Here is a 26,557-nt window from a genome sequence, read left to right as displayed (position 1 = left end):
ATGACGCTTTCTGCCTGTCAATCATTTTGCACATTCTCATAGTAGATGCAGCAAATGATTGTGGCATAATGCATTTTTAGGCAGTTGTCAGTTGAGTGTGCTATTTTTCTACTGTTGTTTTTAACAACCGTTTCTGCTCTCACTAAAGCTCATCTTGGTATCTTTGGAGTTTGGGGTTTTGGAAAGAGGGGGCGTGGCTAATCCAGCGGCTCAGTCTCATGGAAGTAGAGCGGCTGAAATTGCTTACAGCACCTTTAAAGGAATATTCCAGGTTCAATACAAATTAAGCTAAATCGTAAAAGCATTTGTAGCATAATGTCGATTACCACAAATAATGTGGCAGGGCGGAGGGCGGGGCCGGGTCGTGATCCTACACACCCGGTCCCGTATTAGGCTAATCAAGCCTCCGAGAGGGATAAACGTCGACTGCAGAGGATCGTGCGGGTGAGAGAGATCGTTTACGGACATGTCCGTCATGTGTGTGTTTGTCTTTTAAGTTTATCATTAAAACTATTATTTATATTGTCAAGCCGGTTCTCACCTCCTCCTTTCCATTGATCCCTATACACTGGTGCCGAAATCCGGGAAGGAGGAGGGATACGCCGTAGTAGGGTTCTTGCCATTACCGTCCACCCCAATGGAGCAGCCGCGGCCATCTGCCGGGGGACGAGGAGCCCAGCCGCCTGGAAGAGGACGATGGCCGCTCACCGCGAGGGGAGAAGGGGCTCCTAGCCGACCGCCTGGAGTGGTCAGGGCCACTGCCAGGGGCGCAGAAGTCGCCTACTGGCCGCTGAATCGCAGCGGGGTTTGAGACCATGGACCGTGAGCGGGGAGGGGCTCGCTGCCGACCGCCTGGAACAATAGAACCGCTGCCAGGGGCGGGGGAGACCCCTTCTGTTCCCCGAGAATGCGGTTGGGCGTTCCGTCCGCCAGGGGCTGGAGGTCTGCCTGTGATCCGCCCAGAGAGGCGCGGCTGTCGTCCGATAGAGGGTGCAAGAGTGGCCGAGAAACAAGCTACGGAGTATCCGAGAACTGGCTTGACAATATAAATAATAGTTTTAATGATAAACTTAAAAGACAAACACACACACATGACGGACATGTCCGTAAACGATCTCTCTCACCCGCACGATTCTCTGCAGTCAACCTTTATCCCTCTCGGAGGCTTGATTAGCCTAATATGGGACCGGGTGTGTAGGATCACGACCCGGCCCCGCCCTCCGCCCTGCCACATTATGTTTTCAAATATAATTTTATAAATGAAAGATTTTAGCCCAAATGCTCTATCAACGCTCTATCAGTTGAACTAATGCTCAATTTGATCGCTTTCGAACAAGCTTGTAAATATAGTTGATCATGTAATGCAAACTTTCTTATGTTTTGATGTCATAAGAAAGCATTGTGCGAGGAACAGAGCGAATAGTTTTACCGCCATTTTACTCATGATTTGTATGAAAAGGAATGAATATCATTGTTGTAGCGCTTCTAATGTTCATTTCACCAGGAATCTGCAGCAATACATACATCAAGACTGGTTTGGTTTGGAAATTCATGAGACTGAGTAGATCTTTTTTAGATTAACTTTTCCTATAAACACACACACAATCACTCTTGCCAAACTGCACACACACTTGGAGAAGAAATCAACGTAGATTTGTCCCAACAGGCTGACAGGAGTAACACAGAGGAGCAGAGGCAGCCGTTAATAAAAAATGAGACATCCCACTTACACTTCAGATTTGGCATCCTCACAAGCCGTTCAGCGAAGATAGCAAGACTCAGATCATCTAATGCTATACTGATCTGCCGGTATATCTGCACCAATTCAAGGCCAAATTCAGTTAAAAACATAATCCATAAGTCAAACACTGATTTGATCTACTCAAAACCCATACTGACCCAGTTCAAATGCATGCAACCCAAATATAACTCTATATTTTTCCCATACTCTTAAAAATAATGGTTCTTCAATGATTCTTGAATTGACTGTATTCATTTTTCATTGGATGAACTATCCCTTTAATGCATTAAATTACAAAAATTCCAATTATCTATATAACATGTTTTCTCAAAGCTATTTGCAATCCATTTTATTTGACACTAAAACATCACCATTATAGACAGAAGTACGTCTGACCATCAACACCTTGTAGTCATTGCTCTGGAGTTGCTACAGTATGTGACAGAATCTTCAGCCTAGCAACGTGAGTCCCAGAGTCCCCATCCAACTCTGGAAGTGTGTAAGGTGAGTCATATCATTCCTGAGGGACGGTGCTCTGAGTAAGAAACACCATTCCCTCATAATCACACATCAAATCAATCTTCAGCTCTGCTGAAGGGCTTGAAACCAATGCCATCTAAAATCACACTGGGAACAAAATAGAACTAGTCTTTACCGCATGCAACCAATTTGAGTCGCATATTCTACACTTTAGTAGCATTTTACAGACCCTATTAAATCAGAATTGGAGTTTGTGAAATTTAGTCCAGGTCTACTAGCTTTGAAGCTGTCTGTATGCGAGCGTACTTCTAAAACTGGGAAAATGTACTTTTAGCAGATATTTAAAAATATTGATGACTACTGTATGGCGGCCCATGTTGTAGCGGCATTGTTGTGACTGTTGTGCCACTTTTATAGCATTGTTTTTTTCTCCCCAATTTGGAATGCCCAATCCCCAATGCCCTTTAAGTCCTAGTGGTTGCGTAGTGACTTGCCTCAATCCGGATGGCGGAAGACGAATCTCGGTTGCTTCCGCGTCTGAGGCGTCAATCTGCGCATCTTAACATGTGGCTTGTTGAGCGGAGGCCCATGCTGTTCTCCGCGGCATCCACACACAACTCACATGCCCCACCGAGAGCGAAAACCACACATTATAGCGACCATGAGGATGTTAACCCATCATGACTCCACCCACCCTAGAAACCAGGCCGATTGGTTGCTTAGGAAGCCTGACTTGAGTCACTCAGCACACCCTGGATTCGAACTTGCAACTCCAGGTGTGGTAGTCAGCGTCTTACTTACTGAGGTAACCAGACCCCCCACTTTGATAGCATTGTTAAATAAAAATGTTACTTTGTACAAACGTCACATTGCATTCTTTCAAAGGTGACAGGAAGTTTATTTGGAATTGCTGTCCGGGAATGGAGCATTAGGACAATTGCGTTTTAAGACTGTACATGGAATGGCGATTTTTCACATGCTTTGCTTGAAATTAAAAAATTTGGATCTGGAAGTGTTGTTGAACATAAAGGCACGTGTGAGTTCCAGTCCACAGAGGGGCGCCAAAAGCGAGTTATTTTTTTAGTTGTAAATAGGAACAGAACCTGTGCTCACGCAACGCGCTATCAGTAGCACTAGACAGAAATGTGTTTATCCTTAAATTGATGCAAAAATGCATGATAGTGAATGGACTCAGGTCGTGGAAACTCCCCTGGCATGATCTACTCCCCTCCCTTCCTGGAGGGAGGGTGTTGCCCTTCCAGTCGTGCCTGCCTGCAGTTCTTCACCACCTTTCTGGAGCCCTTGTATCCTGGTCCTCAGCCACTTCTCCGACCTCTGGCGGACGACGGCTCACTCCTTCCCTGGCGGACGGCTGATGGACGGAGCGGCTCCTCCCCTTTCTCGGTGGATCACAGCAGTCTCTCCGACTCTCGTGGCCAGCAGCAACCCCTCTGTCCCCAGGCATGCATCCGTGGCTGCTCCCCTGGCTTATGGCAGTGGTGAGGACTCCACATCAGCACATCCCTCCTCCCTCCTGGGTTTCAGGACACCAATGTAATGGGGTAAAGGTGGGAAAGGAGGAGGCGGGAACCGGCTGAGCAGTCAACATAACTTTTTAATGACATAAATTAACTTAAATCAACTTCACCACAAACACACACACAGCGGCATGGTGGTTCTCTCTCTCTCCCGAACTCTGACTCGTCTTTATCCCCCTCCGGATGATTAGCCCGATTCAAGGCCGGGCATGTGTCCTCACAGCCCGGCCCCGCCCTCCTCCTCGTCACAGAGACGTACACAAAATTGCTCAAATGTAATACTTATTTCACACAATATTTACTTAAAATATAGTGAATATTTATATTAAAATATTGGAGAAAGATAGTGTTTCCTGCAAAATACCTGAATACTGGACTGACAACTTTCCTGAATGTAAGAATATATATCAATATCTCCAAAAAATCCAAAAGGATGAAACTAAACAGACTTTCCAATTAATCCCAAAAACAGGAAGTGACATCATGCAAATCTGTATCATGAAGCGTCCATGTTGAATACTCACTGAATGCTGCGATGGCCAATATTATCGTCACCACTATAGAGATCCACGATACCCATAATGCCTTTTTTCTGTAACTCTGTGCCTCGTGAGGTTTCAAACGCATGCTGCTCTCTAGGAGACCTGTTAAGGGTTAATGGTTAACTTTGGTTAACTTCATATTTCAAAACATTCTTCAGATAATCTGTGTATTTTTACCCAAAAAGGGTGAACTGTCCCTTTAAGAACCTGGTAGGCCTGCTTATCTGTGTGTAGATACATACACAGATAATATATATATATATATATATACACACACACACACACACACAGATAATATATATATATATTTACAATAGCTGTTGGGTAAACAAGTGAAGAAAATAAAACCACAATGGGATACATTAATATCTAAACTATATAATGAAGGTAGATTTGAATAAAGGTTCTCAGGTTGGGGCAAGTTGTCACACGTGTTTTTCATAATTACTTGACTGTTTTATCTTTGAAAGGACATTAAATAGTGTAATGCGTTTTAAATTCAGATATGTTGTGGAAGATATCTTTTCTAACTTTATTTAATATTTCAAAAGTGATATTCTCAAATCAGACTCCATAAACAGCAGGTTCCCATGTGACAACCCAATATAGTGTGACAACATGCCCCTGGTCTAAACGTGTGTTCAATTATTCCTAGGCAATAACGGTGCAAATGTCCAATAGCATTTTTTGTAGATAAGACTTTAAGGTATGTATCTATGCAGAAAGTGACGTAATAATCAAACCACAGCAATACTACTAACTGGATTAAAAAGTGTGACAACTTGCCCCGTTTTGCCTTGTATATAGACACAAAAAATAAAACGCATTTGAAACATGCATATAAGCCCATAAAGTCTATATTAAAGATTTAAAACAAAACATTGCTCCAACCATTGTCCTCCGGTTCGCCTATCTTCATTTGCTGCTCCATGCTCAAAGTATCTTGGTTCGGATGGTGTCCGTTTGAGGGAGTCGTTGCGGGATCCACCACCACTGGATCCGAGACAGAACCAGGACAAGGATCAGGAGCTGCGGGGTCAGTAGCAGATGAGGAGTCCGTCATGATGCGATCGGTCTCGGGCTCAAATGATCACGAGCATCCGAGGAATGTCACACCTGCACGCGAGGAGCGAGACGCGCGCGAGTGGAGGAGAGACGCACTGCCGGAGCGAGGCGTTCAGCGCATCAGCACAGACTGTAATTAAATACACACACCTATAAAAGATACGCGTTCATTTTGGAAACCACCAATGTTGTTAAAAAGAAGTAAAAGCAATATATTAAAATGAATTAGTGAAGGAAGAATTCGACAAACTGAAGTGTGGCTTTCTCAAGTTGCTGGTTGATGGGTGATTAAGTGATGTTTGCTGGGCAAACAACCATTGGTTCATGTTAAAGCAAACAGTGCAAAGAGAACAACCTCTGTCAGATGGTCTATATCAAGAAGAAAAGCGAAACAAATATAGTTTAATATAAGTCTTATTTTATTTTATTTTGTTGTCACTATATAGCCTTTGTGTAAATAGTCTATCCGATGGTTTTATAAAACATAATTAAAAAAATTATAATCGGAATAAACTATTCTTCCGCCAGCGATGTGGTTAATTAACCGTTTGGCGGCCATCTTTGAAGCGCTCTTGAGAAGCTTTATCCCGTCATGAAAGTGCAGTTTCTGTCTACTTGAATGGGAGAACGCCAAAATCTCAAAAACAGTTGACCTGGATTACAATCAAAGAACACATTTCAAATCATCTGTAAAATATGACAACACTGGAATCATAAATTGTGCTTCTTTACCTCAGATTATGACAAAAAAAAGCTATTTTGCAGGATTTTATAACTATTGCGCATGTGCATCCTCAAGTTGATTGACAGGCGATGTCTGTTTATAAAAGGTGATGCTACATCTGTTGACCTTTGGGTGTCCATTTTCTCTCATTCATATTAATAGAAGTGGCCCGGGCCATCTCTGCTAAGTAGTCTCTGGCGCAATTCAACCGATGTGCAGTCACATATCCGCTATTTTACACCGGTTATGAAGTCGGCACATTCAATCAGAATTTAAAGCCTGAGCCATTTGTTTTCTATTTTTTTAATTTATCATTTATTTATTTTAAATGCTGGCTAAATGATTCTGAATGATTGTACTGTTGTATGTTTGTGATAAACAAAAGGTTCATCCCAAATCGCACACTTTTACGCCATTTTGTAGTGTAAAGGACTGGGTATACTTCATTTTTCCGCAAAAGTGAATACAAATGCATTCCACGCATACACACTACTATGGTTTGTGATCCTGTTTTAGTACAGCCAATGGCTGACGCGTGCGCAGACGATGCGCACTGACGAGGACCACGTCCGTGGGTCAAGAAAATCTGGGTGGCACGCGGTTAGACTGTCATGCAATGTTGCGCGGCGTGATCAGCAATGCGGACAACTGAAGTATATGTTATACAAGCAGTATCACACTTAAAATGCAACAACAAGAAGTGTAGGCTACGTCCCCGGATGTTTCAACTGAAACAACGGAAGGGATGCTTCATGCGCAATCAATCACAACAAATGCAAATTACTCTACTGTACACAGAGGAAGGGGTGGAGTTACTTTAATTATAAACAATTGTCGCTGTCCTTTTCTGAATATTGTGGCCCGTTTCAGCTTATCGCCGCCCATTCGGCACAGTTTAGCCCCGTTTCACAGCCAGCCCGGTTCTCCCAATGGCCAGACCGCCCCTGATTGTGGGGTTAATGGGGTTCTATTGCTTTTGACGTGATGCAAAATGCCACTCTCGTCCTGTGTAGACAGGGTGTGCCCTTGAAGTAGACACGCCCCCTCTTTCCAAAACACCGCCCTCCAAACAAAAGGTTAGAGCGGGCAAAGAAACACAGACAGTGAACAACAGATAACTGGAAAAGAGTGTTATGGATCTCATTGAGCTTTTGTGGGATCAGCTAGACTGTGAGGTGTGTGAGAAGTGCCCGACAAGACAGTCACATCTATGTCAAGTGCTACAGGAAGTGTGGGGTGAAAGGTCACCTGAGTATCTGGACAAACTGACAGCTGGAATGCCAACGATCTGCAAAGCTGTCATTGCTACACATGGAGAATATTTTGATGAGTTCTGAACATTTCTTTCAAATTGTAATAGACATTTTTCACATTATAAATGTCCTGTCTATACACTGTGATCAGTTGAATGTCACTTTGGTGAATACAAGTACCAATTTCTTTTCATAAGATCAAAATCTGTACATTATTTCAAACTTTTGGCCACCAGTGTAAGTGTTGAAATGAGTTTGGCTAACACACGAAGGCTAACACGCTAAAGCTAGCGGTAACGCATCACATGCGTTTGAAACAGCGAAAACAAATTGTCAGTGCTTCATTTGGGACGATACTACACTTTCAAAATTCATACGTGTATACTGGAATAACATATTAGTGTGTCATTTGGGACAGTTAAAATTTTAGTCAAACGAGCTAGAAAACAGCAGGACAGAAGAACAGCTCCATCTCGTGTCTGTGAACTACAATTGCATTACATTATTTTTCCCCCTGTGAGTTATATATTTGCCAATCTTTGTTATTATTAAATATTTTTTCTGTTGCATATGTGCAGAGAGCTTATCAAAGTTTTATTTACTGTTCTGTACTATGGTCTAGAACTTCTATCTATTTATGTAGCACTCGATAAAGTAGATCTACAACGTGCTGTGCTGTAATACCGCCTCCATCCAGCAGATTTCGCCATTGGCACTTTGTGGTTCAGTGACATCATGCCGTTGAGCGCGGTGCGTGCGGAAGCGGGTGGGATGATGGCGGCCGTGCAGCAGGGCTTCAGTAAATGGCTCTTCACCCAAGAACAGCTCGAAAACACGCCGTCCCGCCGCTGCGGTGTCGAGCCCGACCGGGAGCTGTCATACCGACAGCAAGCCGCCAACCTCGTCCAGGATATGGGACAAAGATTAAACGTGTATCCTTCACAAAAACAACAACATAAAAGCAGGGTTAGCCGTTAGCGTGCTTAGCACGTTGCTTCTTTTGATCAGATGAAAAATGTGGCCCTGACAATGTCATATTTTATGCTTTAGAATTAACTTGTAACACCCATATTTTAAACGTAGAGACTTAAGTGCATTATAAAGCATGTTTGGGGTGAAAAGGGGGTTATTGTGTATGCTAGTCGTGTGTTGCTGACAGGAAGCTAAGTTCGGCTTCTTTATGTTTGACGTAAACAAAATCTTTGGTCTAAAATGCCATTTTAAGGACATTTGACTCGTTTGAAAAGGTTATGTTATTTCGTGATAATTAGGGGATTTAGGGGTCATCTACACTTGTTTGGCCTAATTAAATGCTAGGCACGGGGTTTATCTGTATTATATGTTACAGAAATATATATCAGTATGTGCTAAAGGAACTTTAAATCGATGATCTAGTTTATTACTCGGTGGCAACATTTTAATTAGTGTAATTTGTCCATTTCAGTGTGATTGTGACGTATGATTTGCATTTTAATTAAACAACATCAATGGTTTTATGCATTATATGCAGTGTTGGGTAAGTTACTCTAAAACATAATTAATTATTAACTGCTAATTACATCTGTACTAATTACTCTGTCTGAAAAGTAACTGCATTACTTATGACTAATTATTAAAACCCTTATCAACCACAACCAGACGAAAAATACAAGGATAGACACCAAATTGTTCATTTAATTCTTTCAAATAAATCATATAAAATCAAATAAATTATTCATGAACTGTTTAAAGAATTTAAGGTGCCGGCATTCAATTCGAAAACATACATTTTAACGTTAGACGTAAAATTTCGATTTTAAGTTCACTATTGTTTTATATAGAATTGTTTTATAGTCTATACAGTACTTAACACAATTACATCAGAAGTAACTGTAATTAAATATCTGAAAAATTAAGAGTTTACGATACTTTACTTATTCAATGAAAATGTAATTTAATTACTCCGTTATGCATTACACTTAACACTGATTATATGTCATATAATATTAGTAATATAATGTCCTGCAGTGTGTTTTTGCTCCTTAATCTAACTCTACAGATCCCAGCTTACAATTAACACTGCAATTGTTTACATGCACAGATTTTATATGCTTAATTCCTTTACCAAATTCCATAGAAATGTGAGTATTCTCTATTATCTGTTATTTAATTAATACTACATGGTATATCTTTGCTAATTCTTAATGTGTTTTATGTGTGTCTATTTGATAACTTCTAGATCGCTCCATATACTCTTAAGTTTTATTGACACTGCTTTCTTTACATGAACCTGCTAGAACATTTATTTTTATTGTTAGTATTATTGTTTTTGAAAGGTGTAAGAGTTATTTTTCTCTCTTGACACAGATTATCTCTCCCACCACGTTATTTTTGGCTGCTAAAGTGGAGGAGCAGCCCAGAAAACTGGAACATGTCATTAAAGTAGCACACGCTTGCTTGAACCCTCAAGACCCTCCACTGGATACCAAGAGCAGTGTGAGTATGGGGGATTGTGGGTAATGTATTTCTATCTCCACCCTGTCTGTGCTTCTGCTTATTTATTCTGCTTTAAGGTGAATAATTCAGCGTAAGTGTGGACGATGTGATCAAAATCTTAATTACGATATGAGTAATTTTATATCACGATAACAATATATATCATGACATAGTAAAGGTTTTCTGGAAAATCAGTAAACTTGGTTTATAAAATAACCATATTTGAATGCCCATTTTTGGAACTCCAGTCAGTGAATTAAATACTTGATAAATTAAAACTACTTTGAACAAGATGATGTCAAATTAAATAAATAAGATCAAATAAATATAACAGTGTGCCACATTTCAATTTAAAATTACGTCGGACAATATTATTATTATTATTATAACTTTTCTCAAGAAATGTCGATCTTCTCAAAGCAAAAAAAATAAATAATCCAATGATATGATTAAATAAATATAACTTTTTGCTAAATAAATAAATGTCAGAGATAAATATGTGTCAGATGAGAAGAATATTTAGCACTTTTAAAACAACAAACACATGATGAAAGTCATTAAATTTGCTTGGGAACATTTTCAATGCTGGAAAAACCCTGTCCATGTTTCTTCAATTCACTGTCTCTTGTAAAGCCCTGCCCACTGATGGCACATGGAAATTTGCATATCATGATATACACAATATAGCAAAATCTCTATCGGTTGAGACTTTATATCATCGCCTAAGGGTGTGCGATGTACATCATCTACGATAATATCTTAATTGTTGTTTTAACGATGTGTGAACTGAAATTATCGAGTATGTCACTCACTTTGGTTTTCGCAATCAAAAACACACCTCGAGAGTCCAAGCATTCTCTGCGTGATGTAGCCTAGTAGGATAGACAACTGCGCGTGTGCATTGAGTGCATGCTTTCACTGCATGATGTAGCCTATTAGAATGCAGTGTGCTAGTATAGGTGTACATGGTCACCGCACCACAAGTTAAGCTAGCGTAGCTGCCTAAAAATGCATGACTGAAGTTAAAAATGAGTGAAGAAACAGCGCCAGGAGACTTAATACAGTGTTAGATTTAATTGCTGGACGTGGGTCATCCTCACTCGCATGGAGGTGGTTTGGCTTTGAAAAGACGGATTTTGCTCAAAAGGTAGCAATCTTGCTGTTAAAGACAACTCGACAACTAACTTGTTTCACCAGCTGCAAACTAACCACCACACAGAATGTGAAGAATAGCTTTGGGAGTCAGCTGTCCATGACAGGCCTAAACCAGCACAACTAGCACAAAAACACCCTCGACAAACTTGAGCGGAATCATTCTGCAAAAAAGTGCAACTGATGGCAAGACATGGCAAACGCTAATTACCAATTACATTGCACCAAGTAAATCCTGTAAGCCACTTTGAAATGGTCTACTCATACTTGCACTGTTTGATCTCAATAATACTTTAACTGGTGATTTCAATGTTTTTGTATTGTTTTTACTTGAACGCTTCATTTTTAAGTAAATAAATAAGACATTTTGTCCTTAAATATGTTGTTTGTGAGCCACAAATGCAGATTTGATCTGGATGAATTTGTCAATAAGAGAGGTTTGGAAACATTTCTAGTAATTACTACAGTGAAAATGTACCACAAGGGCATTATATACAGTATCTCACAAAAGTGTTATACTTTTATACGCCAAAAGTGCTGAAATATAAACCAAAGGAAGATCATGCTTTATTAATGCCTTCTTAAGCTATCTCATAGCTTTTAATGTCCTGTGTGGATTCTTATTTCAGTGTAGTTACAGATTTCACTGTAGTAAGTATTTAGATCATAAGTTCTGTACAGCAGTACACCCGCCCTCTAAATGCAGATTACGCAGCCTAGTGCGTAGGGTGCCAACCCCGGACTTGGAACACTCGCTGTGTCTGAAACTGCCCCCTATCCACTATATAGTGCACTATTTTGGTTGTCTGACATTTTGTAGGAGTGTCTGAATTCTGAGTGAGCCACTCGTTTCCTACTTTTGTTCACACATTATTACCAACAATGCACTCTTATTTCGAGTGTATATTTGATGTACACTCGACAATGGTTCATTTACCACAATCCACCACGGTGAAGACGTGCTGGGTGTTTACTGCTTCCTTCATTCCTGCAATGTTTTATTTCATGCTGAATGTAGTTAATTACTTTTTGACAAGTCGTTACTTGATTTTATTAACATAATAACATATAGAGAGGCAAAACATACAAATACATTTGAAAATGTGCTCTTTATTTGATCAAATTTGTTTACTCTTTATATTAACACAGTATTTACAGTGAGGAAAATAAGTATTTGAACACCCTGCTATTTTGCAAGTTCTCCCACTTAGAAAACATGGAGGGGTCTGAAATTGTCATCGTAGGTGCATGTCCACTGTGAGAGACATAATCTAAAAAAAAAAATCCAGAAATCACAATATATGATTTTTTAACTATTTATTTGTATGATACAGCTGCAAATAAGTATTTGAACCCCTGTCTATCAGCTAGAATTCTGACCCTCAAAGACCTGTTAGTCTGCCTTTAAAATGTCCACCTCCACTCCATTTATTATCCTAAATTAGATGCACCTGTTTGAGGTCGTTAGCTGCATAAAGACACCTGTCCACCCCATACAATCAGTAAGAATCCAACTACTAACATGGCCAAGACCAAAGAGCTGTCCAAAGACACTAGAGACAAAATTGTACACCTCCACAAGGCTGGAAAGGGCTACGGGAAATTGCCAAGCAGCTTGGTGAAAAAAGGTCCACTGTTGGAGCAATCATTAGAAAATGGAAGAAGCTAAACATGACTGTCAATCTCCCTCGGACTGGGGCTCCATGCAAGATCTCACCTCGTGGGGTCTCAATGATCCTAAGAAAGGTGAGAAATCAGCCCGAACTACACGGAAGGAGCTGGTCAATGACCTGAAAAGAGCTGGGACCACCGTTTCCAAGGTTACTGTTGGTAATACACGAAGACGTCATGGTTTGAAATCATGCATGGCACGGAAGGTTCCCCTGCTTAAACCAGCACATGTCAAGGCCCGTCTTAAGTTTGCCAATGACCATTTGGATGATCCAGAGGAGTCATGGGAGAAAGTCATGTGGTCAGATGAGACCAAAATATAACTTTTTGGTCATAATTCCACTAACCGTGTTTGGAGGAAGAAGAATGATGAGTACCATCCCAAGAACACCATCCCTACTGTGAAGCATGGGGGTGGTAGCATCATGCTTTGGGGGTGTTTTTCTGCACATGGGACAGGGCGACTGCACTGCATTAAGGAGAGGATGACCGGGGCCATGTATTGCGAGATTTTGGGGAACAACCTCCTTCCCTCAGTTAGAGCATTGAAGATGGGTCGAGGCTGGGTCTTCCAGCATGACAATGACCCAAGCACACAGCCAGGATAACCAAGGAGTGGCTCTGTAAGAAGCATATCAAGGTTCTGGCGTGGCCTAGCCAGTCTCCAGACCTAAACCCAATAGAGAATCTTTGGAGGGAGCTCAAACTCCGTGTTTCTCAGCGACAGCCCAGAAACCTGACTGATCTAGAGAAGATCTGTGTGGAGGAGTGGGCCAAAATCCCTCCTGCAGTGTGTGCAAACCTGGTGAAAAACTACAGGAAATGTTTGACCTCTGTAATTGCAAACAAAGGCTACTGTACCAAATATTAACATTGATTTTCTCAGGTGTTCAAATACTTATTTGCAGCTGTATCATACAAATAAATAGTTAAAAAATCATACATTGTGATTTCTGGATTTTTTTTTTTAGATTATGTCTCTCACAGTGGACATGCACCTACGATGACAATTTCAGACCCCTCCATGATTTCTAAGTGGGAGAACTTGCAAAATAGCAGGGTGTTCAAATACTTATTTTCCTCACTGTATACAAAAAATGACTACCCACCTTCATGAAAAATAAACAGAGCGTAAAATATCACATACCATTACTTAGGTTCATTTCCACCTGGTATTAAGATGTCAGGTTAATAATTTCACGTGGTCACGTGAGACACATCGCTGTTTACACCTAGTCGTTTAAATGCGTCTCCTGTGACCACTTGTGTTCAGATTTGGAGGGGAGGGTCTCTGTTTCATGACAACATACATCAATCACAAAGTCAGTGTGTTTCTACTTGACATTAAACACAACAAAGTCAGAAAAGACAAAGAAAGTGGTTGAAATTGAATCTAAGCACAAACTCATCTTGTCAAGAAGAATTATCCATTATTGTAGTGGACTACCTGTATTGAAGGAGCTTCAGGTGTTCTTGCTTGTCATCTGTATTGAAATCAGACACATTGAAGAAGATCCGTGAAGCTCTCGTGATTGTGTATGTATTCGCTTCTTTTCATAGTCTGATTGGACGGTTATTTCATTTTAAAGCTGCTCCTAAACGGCAAAGTTTAAACTTGTTTTATCACAACGGTTGATTGACAGGTGAGTGGTGGTGCTTCGCTGCGGCTGGGACACATTCAGGACGGACTATTGTTTACACTTCAAATGTGGTGTGGTCACATGCATTTTTGACCACATTCATGTGGTTTCTGTGATCTGACGACAAACGTTTTAGACCCCGTTTAGACCTGTATTTAGGGCTGATCACGTGATCGGATCACCCGAAATGCATCTTAATACCAGGAGGAAATGGGGCCATAGAAGAGGTGATTTTCTTTCAAATGAGCCCACTCACAAGTTAAAAGGATACATAGATCATTAGACAATCCACACAAGGCACAATATGCACAGTGTGGACACGGCATCTGGCTGAAAACAATTTGGCTTTCCTGGATCACTTGACATCGGAAATGATGTAGTGTCACAGAACACGAAATCAATCAACATTTGGGGAGAGAGACATTTGATGACTGTTACATATTGCCACCAGGAGATGCACAGACTCAATTATGACTCAAATTGCACAGAATGGAACTCATTCAGTGAACTTAGGGCTCCAGACTGCGACTATTTGTGACCAAAAGTTGTGTGCGTTCGTTCATATGCGGTTTCTTCAGATATCTTGAGTTTATTGAATACGTCTCACGCTGCTTTTCACCTGGTATGTTGTGATGACGAGCTCACTGCATTGCACACAACAAAAACCCGGCGCGAGATACTCGTGGAGAAATTACTCTTTTGAAATGGGTCTTTTTCAGGAATCACCCGAAAAGAACTGAGGGTTTGAACTCAGGAGGAACTATTAGGTTGGTGCCAGACTCCAACCAGCCCGTCTGTCACCAACAAGCATGCTGCGGTAGATCACATATTTTCCCCATTCTGATGGTTGATGTGAACATTAACTGAAGCTGGTTTGAGTATTTAACTGCTGACCTCCTGGGATTTTCAAGCACAGCAGTCTATAAAATTTACTACGAATGGTGCCAAAAACATCCAGTGAGCGGCAGTTCTGTGGAGGGAAATGCCTTGATAAGAGAGGTCAACAGAGAATGGCCAGACTGGTTTGAACTGATAAAGTCTACAGTAACTCAGATAACCGCTCTGTACAATTGTGGTGAGAAGAATATCATCTCTGAATGCTATTCTGAGACGCTGGTTGGCGCTTTTGGGGGACCTACACAATATTAGGCAGGTGGTTTTAATGTTGTGGCTGATCGGTGTATATTTGTATAAATTATGAAAGTGGTGTGAACATTTGAGACAAAAGGGAATGCAAACATATCTTTACAAATATATATGCTGTTTATTAAACCTTCGATTAATGGATTATCAGCTGTCTTTTCTTTGGCATTATATCTTGTTTCTGAACAGCAATCTAAATTGAGCAATTCTGTGATTTGGTGACTAAAACAGTCATTTGGCTCCTTAATGTTTCAGTTTAGGATCCAATGGCTCCTGAGTCATTTGTTTAGTCTGGAGCCCTGGAACTCTCATTACTAAAATGATGTCTGCTTTGCTTTGCAAACCTTTAGCCATTGTTGTAATTATGTGTAAAAAGTTCTTATGTGCAATTCATATGTTTTATTTATTTGGAGAGGCTTCTGGACACTTTTTTGGTGGCACCTTATTTACACCCAGAAATGTATAATGTCAAATCAGAAAAATAAGCAAAAAATTACATTTTTGGCTCAAGTTTTTGTGATTTTTATTCAGCAGTGTCTTATGCTGAGAATTTATAATAATCTATATCATTAACAAATGTCAAAAGTAATTTTAATTATTATTATTTTTACCAAACACTTTTCCCTCCTTGGTTTTTTTCATTGAGTTATAAGCCTTTATTTTGGGTATGCCACTGAAACAGGAAATCTTAAAAACCACCCTCCGAGCTTAAAGGGTTAAACTGTGACATTCGTGAGAGATTGCATGTGAATTTGTGTCAGAATTTTTAATTTTTATTCCTTACAATTTTCCAAAATATTGTTTTATTGCCGATGAGCTCTGTACACAAACAAAATTGGCTCAACACATTGGCCATCACTGCAGTAGGAAAATCACACCACCGATGACCGCAGACAAGTTATGGTCTAATTATTTTGTGTTGAACCACAGGCGTACCTCCAGCAAGCCCAAGAGCTGGTGCTGTTGGAGACCGTAGTGTTGCAGACACTCGGTAAGTGCTGATTCAGAGTTCCTGTGTCTATCTTTATTAGTGTAGTGAACTGTGATCTGCCTGTTACCACTACATACCAATTTCAAGCTGAATTTGTCCATTTCAGAGATTGTGTGATGTTAATGTATAATAAAATAAATGTCATTGGTATTCTGCTTTCATAAGAGTTCAAAACCTGTAGAGGCTGTTAAAGTGAAATCGTACTTCTGTGATGTGGATATTTAAAGCCTTGTTTGTGTGGATTTGTGAACATGGTGGGTGTCGTCTCTAACCAGTGATTTTGTTTCAGGGTTTGAGATTACAATAGAGCATCCACACACAGATGTGGTGAGATGTTCCCAGCTAGTGCGAGGTAGATGCTTCCATCTTTTGCTTTTTCTCTTTCCTCCTTTCCCTCTCTGACTCATTTTTTTTGTTCTCTAGCTCTAATTTTTGCTGTACCTCAAACTACTGGCTCAGTTATTGTGAATCAGATCTAACAAGTGTGTTCTGCCTTTTTGAGGACTGTTTTTTAGGTAAATTGCATCCTTGGGCTGCCACCACTTTTAAATATAAAATATTTTAAAAATATACCACTTTTGAAAGAAAAATACGTTTGCAATACTGTTTTTCACAATGGTAATACAATTCTTGAAAATAGTCAAAAATGACAAACTTGGAAACGTTTATTCCATGTAATTTAGATGTTTGTATAACCACAGTGTAAACAACACTAAAACATTTCCCTCGCATTGAGTTCTGCGTTCCAAAGACGCCATCCGTGCAACCAATTTGTCATTTGAATAATGTCTCTTTAATACCTTTTTTGATCTTTACAGTCAGTTGATCAAAAACATAAATAAACATTTAAATCTAATCATGCATAGCACAGATGAGTTAAAGACATTCGCATCTTCTCTCCAGACACTCTTTACAGAAATGCTGGTTTTCTTAAAGAGGCAATACCGATTTTTAGCACATGTTCAACAAATAAATGTAAATACTTGTAAATGGTTCAAATCATGCAATTAAACAATAAACATGTAACAGAATATAATATATGCAATATAATATCATATTTATTGACGGGATACATGAATTTGTTCATTTTTGAAAGGCAATATAAAACAATATAATTTGTATAAAACAAAATATATAAATATACCCATATGAATTGAATCTGGAAATCTGTATCAATACCCAGTTCAAGGATATTCCTCACCCATACATGTGGGTAAATATTACTGTTTTCAAGATTGTTTGGAATGAACTGACTTCTGAACCTGTTAGAAGCATTATAAAAGATTAAATTGTAAAACAAAGTATAGTTAAGCAAATCTGCATAGAATGCGCAATACAATTATTTTCATTTCTGTTATGCACCCCTGGAAATGTTTTAATCAGAGCCCACCAAAAAGGCAAACCACGGTTATAGTGTATTGAAGAAAAGTTGCCATGTAAATTTCATTGTATCGTAACTAATTTGGTGTCTTTCTCTCTCCCTTTTCACAGCGAGCAAGGACTTGGCCCAGACCTCCTATTTCATGGCTACCAACAGGTTGTTACCCTGACCCCTATTTGTTGCACTGCCACAGCACCCTATAACTTCCTGTTCTACAGGGTTCTCCTTCCTGTGTCCAACGCCCTCTCGTGCCTGGGCGCAGACATTCCTCTCCCTTATGGTATGGGGGTGTCTTGCTTGCCCGGCACAGTGCGGTGTAATGTACGGAGGGCTTGCCGTTGGCGCAGAAGGTTGAATGCACTGCCTGCAGTGTAGAGGTGCTAATAGAGATACATTGATTGAGAGTGCCTAGGTCAATAACTCAATTGGTAGCCTGAATATCAGCACAGTGTTCAAAGGGGTAAACTTAGAGCTTGTCATGGTAAGTACCAAATTATGCATTACTTTCTACCTTTTAAAAATAATTAAGAGAAAAAGTGTAAATGAAAAAAATTCCAAAACAATTACGTGAAATAAGGTTACGGTGATACATTAATATTGCACCAGCTTAATAGGATTTTTAAGAGGCCCTCGCTGTCATAGTTTGACATATTGATAAACTGGCTAAAATTCTAGGAAGTTATGTTTTACATGTAAATACTTTATTGACCTCAATTTAAGTATAAGAACTACTCTTGAGTTGGACTATAATTATAGTTATAATGGTTTCTTAAAAATTTCACAGGAGGTTTACCAGAACTATTACTTTTGGTGGACGATAATCTGTAGTTAGTATTTACAATAGTTGATATAGAAATGAATAATTTAGCAATTTTTATAGTTGATTTACCTTAATTTGATATTTGAGAACTATTCTGTTGATGATAATCTGGTTGGCATTTACAGTGCCTATTGAAAGTCATCATACCTTGTCAAAATCCTTATCATTTTCCAGCTGTATTAACATACTTAAACCATCAACATCAAAGTGAAAATAACATAACCTGGTTTAGATAAGTGATCACCCCCCTAAGGGTAACCATTACAAATATGCTCCGTTGCAAACAATCACCTTTCAGATCACATACCTGGCTTATTGTCCTATACCGTACCTGACATCATTTGTAGAGCCATACCGATTTTAGATGGGGAAATTCACAGATTACCGCTATGGTGGCCGATATAGTTCGTTTTTGAGCTGGATTGAAAATAGACATTTGCACAGTTTTTGCACTGATATGACTATGCAAAGTTTCTCAGAAGGCTGCTTTCTTAAACAAATATTTTATCAAAGAATATTTGACATTATTATATATTGTCAACAAATTCTGAGAAAATAAGGAATAAATAAAATAAATAGCTAAATAAACATCACGACTGTTAAGTATAAGTCAATTGATGACCATTTAAATAAAGAATAAATTCAAATAAAATAAATAGCTAAATAAACACCAGTACTTTGTTTATTATCAGACAATTGCTGACCATTTAAATAAAGATTACATTCAAATTATAGTTAAATATCAGTAGTAGTGTTTAGGATCGGTCAAAGGCTGTTTTAATACTGCCAGTCAATTAGGAGCAGGATGTAAAACGAGAAGCATTTACTCCTGCTGAGTCAAAAGATAAACAGCGGCAGCGGTGTTACACATTATTCTGCTATACAAGTTCAGGGGAAACTTTCAACAGTGGAAAACAAGATTTATATTACATTTTGTAAATGCATGACTGGAATTGTTCGGTTAAAGGGGGTACCAAACTGCGAATCCTGAACAAAACAGTTTGGTGAATACATGTTTACAGATTAGCTTCCTCTCAGCTGACAAGCAAAGAAAGTAGCTACGTAGTTACCTATAAGCTCGTTGTCATGGAGAGCAAAAGATGGACTTTATTTACTTCCCTGACAACCATGAGTGACATGGTTGTCAGGGAAGTGGTAACATTATATTGAAAAGGTAAAATGATGGGGGTCTCATTATTTATTAACTTTCCAATATGTATTTAACAAACTAGTTAGCTATTTACAGAGAAGACACCACTTAACTCTGCACTGTCTGCAGGGACATGTCAGCTCAGCCCTGTAAATAATGGAGTCGGAGCGCCCTCTGCTTGACAAACTACGTTATGACACCAATTCAAGCATTGTTTTTTACATTATATGTTCTGAAAAAAGGTTCCATATCGGTAAACGTATACGTTGATACCGATATATCAGTGAAAGGCTAATATCTGCAGAATAAAACTGTCTGTTCCATGAGGATTTCATTACTTGAAGTGTGTGGTAATGAATTCAAGAATTCACCATGTGCTTTCTAAAGGGCTACAGGATAAAATTGTGGAAAGGCACATGTTGGGAGAAGGGTACAAAAAGATTTCAGAGGCTTTAACTATCCCTCTGAGTACTGTTCATAGCATTATTAAGAAGTGGAAAGCACATGGCACCACCAAAACCTTGCCTAGATTGGGCCATCCCTCCAAACTGGATAATCGTGCCAGGAGGATATTGATTGGGGAAGCTATCAAGAGGCCAAAGGCAACTTTGGAGGATTTACAAGCCCATATGGGTGAGATTGATTGGCTTTACACAAAGCTGGTGTGTATGCTGAGTGGCATGCTGAGTGACTCCGGCCAGGTCTCTTAAGCAACCAAATTGGCCCGGTTGCTAGGGAGGGTAGAGTCACATGTGGTAACCTCCTTATGGTCGCTATAATGTGGTTCTCGCTCTCGGTGGGGCACGTGGTGAGTTGTGCGTGGATGCCGCGGAGAATAGCGTGAGCCTCCACAGGCGCTATGTCTCCGTGGTAATGCGCTCAATGATAAGCCACATGATAAGATACGCAGATTGGCGGTCTCAGACATGGAGGCAACTGAGATTCGTCCTCTGCTCCCTGGATTGAGACAAGTCACTACGCCACCATAAGGACTTAGAGGGCATTGGCAATTCCAAATTGGGGAGAAAAGGGAAGCAAACAAAGCCTCTTCTAAAAAAGTGCCACATGAAGTCTCGGTTGCATTTTGCAAAATTTAAAGAGAAAAACACAAAGGATTCTGATGCCATGTGGCAAAAATATTATGGTCTTGTGAGACAAAATATTTGGACTGATCTCAAAGTGTTATATTTGGAGAAAATCAAACACAGCACACCACTCATTTGTGGGGGTGTTTCTCTTCAGCAGGGACTGGGCTATTGGTCAGGATTGAAGGGAAAATGGATGCTGCCATGTATATCCAAATTCTTGAGAAATATCTGCGGCCCTCTGCTCGACAAGTGAAGATGGGCAGGTGGCTCACCTTTCAACACGACAATGACCCTAAACGCAACGACCAAAAAAACGAATGCAGTGTCTTAAGGATAGGACAGTCAAAGTCCTTGAGGGGCCAAGTCATAGCCCTGAACTAAATCCAATAGAAAACCTGTGAATGCACTTGAAGAGAGCTGTCCATCGCCACTAACTCCGCAATTTGACTTGACTTAAACAATTGTGTAAGGAAGAATGAGCAAATATTCCCCAATTTAGGTGTGCGAAGCTAGTAGAGACATATCCAAACAGGCTGATGACTATCATTAAAGTAAAATATAGCTCAACAAAGTATTAAATCCAGGGATATGATCATTTTCAAACCCCTATTATTGTAGTTTTTCATCTTTAATCACATTTTTGGAACGGTTGCCTTTTTTTTTATTTTTTTTTTATTATTAGTTGAAAGGCAAAATTTGTAAAGAAAGCTGGGGGAAAATAATTAATGGGCTTTGATTTCAAGCTGTAAGACAACAAAAAAGTGACTTCCAAAGGTGTACGATGATTTTCTATAGGTTCTGTTTAACGGTTTCTGTGGGAATTTGATATATATATATATATTTATATTTCACATTTGATAGTTTTACCTTTGCTATTTGAGAACTATTCTATTTTTGGATAATAATAATTTAACTCGTATCTGTTTATCTAGAAAATTCTATATTTTACTTTTAAAATGTATTTATAAATTGAGTACTATTGTTACATGGTCCGTAATCTGTTAGCATTTATGATGGTTTATCCAGGAAATTATCTATATTTTACATTTTAAATGATTGATTTATCTTTATTCATTATTGAGAGCTATTCCGTTAGGTGGTGTGTTTTCAGTGAGATTTACATGATGATTTAGGTTGATTTTAGGACTTCAGTACTTCCTGTATTGTAATTATTTCTAAAGCTTTTTATGATTAGCAATTTATGAAACTAAATTTATGGATGATCCCTCAATGCACTTAGTATTTCCCCTTCTTGAGCACAGTAGTATTCTCTACTTAAGTGATCCCTTGTTGGTATCAAATCTCAATTTGCTGCCTGAATAGTTAACAATTATGCTCCCACCACCCTATGTTGAACTAACATGGGTCTTCTATTTAATTGTCAATCAAAATGGTTTGTTGTGTTGATATGTGTGTGTATGAGTGAATGTGTTCCTGCACACACACAGATTATTTCCTTTGGATTGTGTTTGATGCTACACTTCAGATCTTGTTGGGATCCCATAATGGGTTTAATTTTGACAATGTTTCAGACATTGCATGCCATTTTGTTTTACAGCAGACCTTTCAAGCAAACACACACACTCGACTGGATTGTGAGCCTTGATATAATGAAATTATCATGAATGTCATTGCCGATGATTGCTAAGAGGATTGGAAATTTTCAGTCAAGTTCATCAAGTCCAAGTTGATTTAAATAAAAAGGATGTTTTGGTCAGGAGGACACGTTTTGTTCGCACTATATTTGTAATCGAGTGTTTTGTGTGTTGTCTTGTGTTTTCTCTTGTGCAGTCTACACCTGACCACCTTCTGCCTGCAGCACAAACCCACAGTGGTGGCGTGTGTTTGTATTCACCTGGCTTGCAAGTGGTCCAACTGGGAGATCCCCGTCTCTTCAGATGGGAAACACTGGTGGGAATATGTGGATCGGTCTGTGACACTGCAACTGCTTGACGGTAAGTCCAAGACACGACTTGAGTCTTGGCATGGTTTGTTCAAATACTTTGTCCGACCCAGTTCGATTCCTCCTAAAGAGCTAAAATGAGTTGTACAAATGGCTGATGTAACCATGAAATTCATCTCTCTGTTTCTGTAGATCTGACTCATGAGTTTCTACAGATCTTAGAGAAAACGCCAAGTAGACTAAAAAGAATCCGAAACTGGCGGGTAAGTTTTAACTAAATGAATGCACTAATGCTTAAACCTAAAAGAATGACACAACCAGCAGAATTCTACAAATCAATATAGATTAAGACAAATATGCCTGATAAATTATTAAATCGTATCTTTTTAAATTCCTATTTAGGCCACGCAAGCTGCCAAGAAGCCAAAACTCGACAACCAATCAATAGATAGTCCCTTCCAGGGTTCTTCTCTGAACCAGGACACCTCATTAATGACAAGCATGTGTGACATCAGAGGGGGCTTATATTCTGAACTGTCCACCTCTTTCCCATTGGACGGGGCATCGATTTCCCTCAACGGCCTGTCGAACTTACAAAGTTCCTCCTTCAGCTTTCCTGCACCAATTGCCCAGACCGCTGATGCTTTATTAACGCTCCAGGGGCGCCGGTGAGCAAACACGGAAATAGCTTAGCAACTCTCGCCCCTCAGAAACTCACTCTAGAGAAATACCGTGAAAAACAGGCTGCCGGATTGGAGCAAAAACGCAGACATGAAGATGAGGAGAGTGACCAGCATCGCAAACATGGGCATATAATGTCCGAACAATCTACGTCAGTCAGGGTGAAGTATTCGCTACAGGAGAGATCATCGAAAAGCGGTTCGCTCAAACGACGCCACCCTTCATCATCGGAAAATGGTTCTGCCAGCCAGGAAGAACTGAAGATGAAGATCAAGGTTTCGTCTGAAAGTAGCGGAAGCAGCAGCAGCAGTAAAAGCCGACACAGTCCGCGCTCCAGTCGCGAGAAACATCGCGAGCACTCATCGCACAAAGTGCCGAGAAACGACTCGTCGCATACGCGCGCACACTCTCACACACATGGTAGCCACCATCACCACCACCATCACCATTCATTGTCCAAAACTCACCGATCTTCCAAGAGCCACTCCTCCTCTGCCTCCATACCTGTCAATCAACAGCTAGGCCACGCCCATTTGGCAAAGATTGACAGGAGGCTGGGGGAAGGGCAGAGTTCTGAGCCCAATGCTGCTTTAATAAATAACGGTCCACACATGGATTATGAAGACACTTTTAATATGCTTGATTCCCTATTAAATGCACAGAACTTCTAAACTAGCGTAGAAATCTAACGTTTTTACGCGAAACCTCAACAAATCTGCGATTGTCTCTCGAGCTAACTTTATGCAAGAATCAGTCGTCCGTTACATGTCATAGTCACTTTTTGATTTAATCATGTTTATTGCTGAATTTTAATAATAAAAAAAAAAACTATGAAAAAAGTGAAGGTTGTGTTTAACGTAAACGTAAAACAAATGTATATTTACGATTTTAGAGCTTTCTAAGAAATGTAGAGCAGATTGTGAAATGCCTCTGGTCATTTTTTTCTCTTTCAGATGGTTAAATGCAATGTGATGAAGTGAACATGTATATGTTCTTTATGCTTGATTCACTTTTTGTTTCGTTAATCAAAGGGATGAAAATCGAAAGGTGTGACTGTTTACAAAAGGAAGGTGCAGATATCTGTTCACTGTTATTTGTATCGCTATATATCTATGTCTAAATATTTCACGAATGCTCAGGTTTGGAAGTTCATAAAGGTGAAAAACGACGCAAGTCAAAGCATAACTTAGTTGAAATTAGCAGAAATGTCATGTCTTTCCGAATCGCAAATGCTTGTATACAGATTCCACTATATCGCTCTCCGTATATTGTAAATGAACATACTGTAAAGTTAGCTATTTTATGTTGTTGTTCTTTTAGAAAGGTGAACCGATTTGCATAGTAACTTTTGTCTTAAGATTTTAAAACTTAACCGCCATGATTCCACTTCGCTTTATCGACCCTTTAAGGTAGTGGTTTTGTGTAAATCAAAATGTTAGACCTGTTTCTGACATCGACAAGATGTGGGCATTTTTCATTTTGTGTACCAGGTTTGAATGGACAAGATCACCTCCCAGAATCCTCTGTTCATGATGATGTACGTTGAGCCTTAACTGTACGATTTTAGCAAACTTTTTCTGTAATCTGGACTTTTCTCAGTATTTAAGATATTTTTCTGTTATTGTCTCCCCCTTTATTGGCTGCTGATTTCTGATTGGTTAGAAATTGGGCTGCCATTCAAATTACCCATAGTCAACTTCCTTTCTCTGTTTTTAAGGGTTTGGACAGAGCTAAAGAGGATATACACTGGAAAATCACAATAGATTTGGCCTGGATTTGTATTCCCAGTTAAAGTGAGTTTTGTTGTGCTGTTTTAACCTCCATGCACCACATACCAAAGGTTGTGCCTCAGTGTTTGCCCACTGGTGGAACTGTATGAAACTTGTAGGTTTCCATCATTATTTTATTTGAATTGGAATGCCATAGTTCTTTATAATAGTGTTAGATCGAAGTCTGTATGGATGATGTTGGATTGTCTAAAAGAAACATCCAATAAAATTGCTTATCTAAATGGTTTGATTATGTTGTGTTTTTCATTCTTGGAACAGTTTAATGGAAAATTCCTGGTTTAGTACAATAAAGCTCAATCAACATTATTTGCAGCAAAAAAGTAATGAACTTTTGAATGAAAATGAAACTGAGGTTACAGTGAGACGCTTACAATGGAAGTGACTGGGGACAGTTATTAGAGGGTTTAAAGGCAGGAAAATTAAGTTGTTGAAGTCATTGTTTTTATGGTCATTTTAGGGCAACAAGTCCTCCTGAGAAGTCCGTACTTTCGATGTCTTAAATCGTAAATCATGTGATGTGCATTCAAGAGATTTTACTCTGAAAGAACGGACCCGTTTTGCAATTTCATATTTCTTTCTCTCCTTTTCCCTTGTCGTATCAATGCAACAAATTGAAGAGCAAAGCCACACATTAGGTATGTATTAATGCTTTATCTATTGTATCTATCTTGTGTGGCCAAATAAGAAACACTTGTCGCTGCATTTTCTGGTGAATTTTATCATTATTTTTCATTAACAAAAATCCTCAAGTAAATCTGAATTATTGCCAATAACAATTAGCCTCCGCCATGATTCGAAAATTGACGACCCCAACTTGAAAAGTCGGGGCTTGAAGAAAATCCAGTTTCCACTCGTAATTACGACCTTGTGGTGGCGTTTAACTTGAAAACGATGATTCCGACATGACCGAAACTAAAAAGTGTGACTAACCTTTTTCATTGCCTTCATCAAACTAAAGTCATGTAAATATGCATATTGTTGTCTTGTGGCTATACCTTTGAATCGGTATGTTAATGTTTACGGATTGGCCCCATTCACTTCCATTGTAAGTGCATCACTGTGACCCAGATTTTTACCATTTTTAAAGGAGGGACGAACCGAAATGTATGTTTGAGGTAATGAACATTATGCCACAAATAGGGTTGATTGACCTAAATTGTATTGAACCCAGAATATTCCTTTTTTTAATTAGATTTTTTACACAGTAGTAACAAAACAATACACAATATATTGGTGATCAGATTGGTATAGTCAATAGTCTTTTTCAATTAAAACAGTCAATTCTCAATATTAAGCCAATTTGATGTTACCAATCTGATCACCAATATA

At 39.3% G+C, this 26,557-nt stretch overlaps 1 protein-coding gene and 1 pseudogene across 1 annotated transcript in view; one reads left to right on the top strand and one right to left on the bottom strand.

The window, feature by feature from the left end:
• The window catches only part of LOC127641116 (transmembrane protein 163-like), a 39,514-nt gene extending 33,942 nt beyond the window's left edge, over nucleotides 1-5,572 (bottom strand). The window contains exons 1-2 of the mRNA XM_052123891.1: nucleotides 5,193-5,572; nucleotides 4,284-4,403 (exon numbers count right to left, since the gene is read on the bottom strand). Of these exons, the coding sequence (XP_051979851.1) occupies nucleotides 4,284-4,403; nucleotides 5,193-5,364 (292 nt within the window). The 5' untranslated portion in view covers nucleotides 5,365-5,572. The remainder of the gene's footprint in view (nucleotides 1-4,283; nucleotides 4,404-5,192) is intronic.
• Nucleotides 5,573-8,076: 2,504 nt separating this feature from the next.
• On the top strand, nucleotides 8,077-25,446 carry LOC127641216 (cyclin-T2-like; annotated as a pseudogene).
• The last annotated feature ends 1,111 nt before the right edge of the window (nucleotides 25,447-26,557 follow it).

This window comes from Xyrauchen texanus, chromosome 50 (genome assembly GCF_025860055.1).
Source record: "Xyrauchen texanus isolate HMW12.3.18 chromosome 50, RBS_HiC_50CHRs, whole genome shotgun sequence".
Taxonomy (NCBI): domain Eukaryota; kingdom Metazoa; phylum Chordata; class Actinopteri; order Cypriniformes; family Catostomidae; genus Xyrauchen; species Xyrauchen texanus.
The sequence above is the reverse complement of the archived record's forward strand: the minus strand, read 5'-3'. Positions and strand labels throughout refer to the sequence as shown.